Source organism: Atta colombica, unplaced genomic scaffold (genome assembly GCF_001594045.1).
Source record: "Atta colombica isolate Treedump-2 unplaced genomic scaffold, Acol1.0 scaffold236, whole genome shotgun sequence".
NCBI lineage: Eukaryota > Metazoa > Arthropoda > Insecta > Hymenoptera > Formicidae > Atta > Atta colombica.
Window position 1 is genome coordinate 887499 of NW_017259334.1, and position 5831 is coordinate 893329.

General features: G+C 29.9%; 1 protein-coding gene across 1 annotated transcript in view; it reads right to left on the reverse strand.

The window, feature by feature from the left end:
• The window catches only part of LOC108688562, a 10593-nt gene extending 9031 nt beyond the window's left edge, over positions 1 to 1562 (reverse strand). Inside the window, exon 1 of the mRNA XM_018194864.1 lies at positions 1103 to 1562. Coding sequence (XP_018050353.1) covers positions 1103 to 1333 — 231 coding nt within the window. The 5' untranslated portion in view covers positions 1334 to 1562. The remainder of the gene's footprint in view (positions 1 to 1102) is intronic.
• Between the last annotated feature and the right edge of the window lie 4269 nt (positions 1563 to 5831).

A 5831-nucleotide genomic window follows, 5' to 3' on the forward strand; every position in this document is an offset into this window, starting at 1 on the left:
AGAGAGAGAGGAGAAAAAAGGAGAAGATAGACAGAGAAAAAGGAAAAATTTTCTGCAATTGGTGTACACTAATATAGTAAGTTGAAATAAAAAAACAACTATAGAACAACTTTCAATGTAGTTAACAAACTTAAGAATTTCTCGGATCGGACTATTACTTGCATTTTTTATCGCGATTTAGTAATAATGCGCGCACTGAAAGAAACTAGCAGCAGAACTTCCGAGGCTAATCGATCCGATATTTGCACAATTGCAAGATGACGTGCGATACGTTTTACATCGTGCCAAGAATTACAAGTCGTGTCGTACACTGCGATTATTTCATCCTCTCGTAGATATCCTCGACATTGACAAATTCAGCCTTCGACTCATTGCCTTCGGTCTCATTGCGGAAAGTGAGAAACGAAAGTGTTACAACACGCGTCATTTTTGAAAATCAAGTAAAAAGAGAATTAGGAAGATTACAATAAGACATCATTTGTCGAGAGAATCAACAAAAGTAGATATATGATATTCTGTAGATATATGATAAATATATTATTTATATCAAACTATACGCAAAAAACAAAATTTTACTAAAGTAAAAGTCTAAAAAATTAACTTGATACAGATTTGAAAATAACTTTATTGAACTATCAAAATAATTATATAGGAAATTCAAGCATAATGAGCAATGCTGAAAAAAATGTTTACATTTTACCGACTTGAGCGCCTAATTATTTTGATGGTCTAACAAAATAATTTTCAGATCTATACATTGAGAAAAATATTATGAAAATATCCTTAAATGAAGAAAAGAGTCAACAAAAATGACATTTTAATGAAGTCAAAATATCTATTTATCATAACTAAAAATTTTCTGTTTGGTCCCATCAAAATGCTACTCTTGTTTGAATCCTTTTATTGATTTAATTTCATTTGACAAAATTGTTAGATACGTTAACGTGAAATCGTTCTATTCGTAATCAACGTTTGTCTTTTCGATCTTTCGACGCAGATTGCTCCGAAAAAAAAAAAAAAACTGATATTATTCAAATAAATTTAAATTTCAAGCACCGCGGACTACTTAATTCAGAGACGAGGTCAATCTGTACCAATTTACCGTATCGCTGTCATCTGAATCCCCCGCGGGATTCTCATTATCAAGGGTCCTGTCCCTCGATCTCGAGCCGACTGCTCCGGGGAAGACTATGTGATCGGAATCATCATGATACTGCGCGTCGACTTGTCCCAGGAGGAATTCGCCGCAGACAATCGCGAGAATGAGCATCCTCGCGATGAAATGCGGCGGCGACTGGCTGTCAAACGAAGTACCGATGATCCGCGATTGCATTTCTGACGTCTCGGCTTCGTTCTCCTCACAGGCACAAGGTGTCGACGTTGTCTTTAATTATTTTTAACGATCACTCGGTTGTTGTCGCCGGCCGACCGGCCGTTCGATTCTCTCGCGGCTCGTGACTCTGCCGACGTCGGATTTTTTAGTTCGACACGCGACGATGCACACCTGAGCGTATTCGAGCGCTCGCACCGCGATCGACTGATGAGGCGAACACGTCTCGCGCGCTTATTTCTTGCCTCACGCATAGACGAGCGAGCGCGCTCACTCACGCTGCGTGTCGCATGAATCGTCGTGCGGCGGAGATAAGCGGTATGACTTTTCATGGGATCGATTCGCGCCTTCAAGTGCTTTTACGTGAAATTGAGAAGAAAGCGCGTCATACTTTATTTATTTATTATACCGCGAAGTGTGTTTCCTACACGAGACACATGAATGATTACAGTGTTATTATTGGTTAAATTATTATTAGTTTTGAATAAATTTATATTTCATTCTTTTAATAATATCTTTATATCTTGTATAAAGTAAATTTATTTATTACCGCAAAGTGCGTTTCCGACGCGAGCGATTACAATGTTATTATTAGTTAAATTATTATTAGTTTTGAATAAATTTATATTTCATTCTTTTTAATAATATCTATAATATCTTATATAAAGTAAAGAACGCTGAACGATCAAAGTTAGATGTTACGAATATATTTAATCAATTTTTTGTCCCAAATGTGATTGCGCGCCGATAATTGTTGGTCTTTCAACACAATCATTATGAAACATTTAATAACCCCTTTTAAATAAAACCCTTAAAAACGGAAAGAAACTTATTGCGAAAAAACATTTAGGACAAAAAATTGATTAAATATATTCGTAAATAACTTTAACCATTCGGCGTTCTTTACTTTCTTCTTTATTTTATTTGATTTATTTACATACGGTCTTCTTATAATGTTTATATTTTGTGCTTGTTTACTGTTACTTCAATTTTGTTTCATAATTGTAATTCTTTTATTTTAAGATTGATACAATTTGTAGTAAATGTAACATCCAGTGCCCACTTCAATTTACAAAAAAAATCAAAATTTGAAAAATAGAATTTATTTCTCTTTTGGAATCCCAGGATAAAAATGTTATACATATGGACATATTTTATATAAAATATGTCAATTTTTTATATAATTATATTTAATTATATATAATTATATAAGAAATATTTTTTCCCGAGATCTTATCCAATAATAAAAATTGTTATTGCGATAGAGATTTGTATGAAAAAATATTCAGATATATAGTATAAAGATGAGATAAACAAGCGCGAGCAATGAACTTTTCTGAATGTGTGTTCGTTTTTTTCTACTAGTAGTACAATTCATAGAATTGTAAAATACGCGTTTTCTTCTTTTCAAATTCATTCGTGTAAAATTATTCGAATGCGTCAATTGATATCGCAAAAAAATCATATCTAGTTTATCTTCGCCACACGACGATTCATACGACACGCGGCGTGCTACAATTAAGACCAATTAGAAAAGTTTATTGCTTATCTCGTTTGTATATCATATCTTTACTATTACACTTTGTACTTAGACGTTATTTTATAAAAAAATCTTTATCGCAATAGCAATCTTTATCATGTACTGAAAATTATTAGATATATATATAATAATAAATTATTATATATATATCTAATAATTTTCCAGTGTATTAATGCGATTATTAGTACATTTTATAAATATGATAAAGAATTAAATATGATAAAGAAAGTCAAGATCGGTCAAATTTTGGATGTTACAAATAATACATTATATATATTTTGTATTAAATCAATTTATTCCAGATATAATGATTTTATAATTATTTTAGAATTAATATGTTGTAAAGGATAAATTTGAATATAAAATATACAAATGTGCATTACAGATAAATACTTGGAGTAATAAGATAGATATTTATTGATACAAAATCTTCTCCAGCAATAATCAAGTTAAATATCTAAATAAAAGTATAATAATAGCGTAAATTTTTTTTTAAATCTTGATTTTTTTGTAAATAGAAGAGTACTGGACGTTACATTTATTGTAAATGTTTTGGTCATCAATCTTATTAAAGTAAGAAAGTGTAAATGTTATTAGTACATTTTTTCATTTGAAAAAAATATATCAACGATATATCAACAAAATTAAGATGTAAATACAATTTTGTCATTTGTGTCGATAACTCTTTAATAAAGTGATAATCACTGCGAAAGATATCACACTATTCGTGAGAAAGCTGCATAGCTGTAATTTGCCATTACATCACTATAATTTAAAATAATTCAGGTGTGGTGAGTAAATGCTTTTCAATACCGATTATCTCTCGATGAACAATGTGGGCGTTTACAATTTGCATATGAACTTATTATAAAATTAATTTTCATATCGTTACACCTCAAGGTAACAATCGACGGGAAATCTATCTATAATCGTTTTAATAATGCAGATAAATCAAACGCTTATATAAAGAGTAAGAGAAGGAACATATAAAATGATTTATAAAAATAAACGTAACATTAAATAACATCGCAATGGAAAATCGTAAATATTTGGCCAACATCGGCGAGCACATAAATTAATCGAATTCGCTAAAGTTGCCTATATTGATAAAGTACGCAATAACATATCTAATTTTCTTAACATTTTGCATCAAGTGGTGCACATAATATACAATTTCATCCCCATGCATAAAAAATTTTTTATGCATGAATAAATATGTATAAACATACATAAACACGCATAAATATTCATAAACATGTATTATTATATATGAAATATGTCCATACATATTCACTTTTTTCTTTTGTAAAATTACTTTTTAGTATAATTGAAATAATAATTAATTAAAAAAAAATCAAGTTTGAAAAAATGTAAAAAAATTATTTATGTATAATTATATATAAAATTATGTATAATATTATGAGCAAATTTTTTTCCATTTTTCCAAACTCGTTTTTTTCTAAAACAAACAATGCGGAAATAATCCTTTTAATTATTTTTTATGTTTTTCACATTATTATTATTATTTCTATTACATTAAAAAGTAATTTTACAAAAGAAAGAAGGATGTATGAACATAATTATATATATGGACACATATAATTATACATGTTTATGAATTTTTATCCGTGTTTATGTTTATACATATTCATGCATAAACAATTTTTTACTGGGATCCACAGTAAGTGCAGCTATCTTCACCTATACAAAATTTTCTATGCATTTTTTAATCGAAGTAAACATTTATCTTTCATAAAATTTATTTTTTATCATTCAATGATTACTTGTATAATGTGAACTAACTTTATTGTAAACTGTATATTCCTCGCTTACATGTATTTTTATTGAAACTTCAACGACAAATAAAGTATAATGGACTAAGCATACACATAAATTAAGTATTTGTAGCATTTGTAACGTTTGTATTCCTTTATTCATAAAATTAATTGATTATAAAAAAAAATTAATAAAAATAAAAAAAATTAATTTATATAATTCACGACTTTATTCTTCTTCACAAAATATGTTTATACAAATACATAAATTTAGAATAGCCGCGTCTTTGCGTCAAAATAGAAAGTTTGCGATACTTTATCATTACATCTAGTGATTTTTGAGAATTTTCAGCAGAGACATCTGTGCAATAAGTTAAGATTTTGAATGTAATAAGTATTGGTAGATATGGTAGGTATTGGTAGATACTGATGAGATTATATCTCTCGCGTGTAGATGGCGCTAAGTTCATCCATGCCGATAGATTTGAAATGCCGTAGCCGCGCTCTCGGTCAGTTGCCAAACGTGTGGTAATAAATGTATGGAAATATATTTGAGTCGGCCGATTTGTTCACATTTTTCGCGATTTTTGTATAAGAGTGAATATTGCGCGGAATAAACAATCGCGAATCGTCATTCGACCGTTTGTCACGTATGTACATCTTCGTCAATCGTCAATTACGGTGTGCGCTAATATCGCAGTTTTATTAAACGTCAACATGTAACATTTTGGCTTGAAGAATCGCCATGATGCTCTGACAGAATTTGAATTCGAGACTAATTACGAAATCGCGTTGTATCTGAGAAAGCGTTTTTTTTCTCATTGCTCAGTATTTTTGACGAAACGTTGATACGCAGAAATATATCTTACTATAGTTGCTCAGAAAAAAACAATCGCGAGTATTCGGAATATTTTTCGCGGCGTTAGACGTTCGACGTAATGTATTAAACGCCGTTGTTTGTGCGCGTATTATAATTTTGGTATCGATATCTGTGATCGACGAGCTATCTTCTCCTAGAATTGATTGAATAGATTGAAATGATCTTCCTGTTGTATCTTTTACTGAAGTAACACAAAGATGCAGCTATTATCAAGTATGTATTACATATAGAATAATATATTATATAAGATATAGCGGAGTTTTCTCGTTCATTTCTTGCTATAATGTTTATATATATATATATATA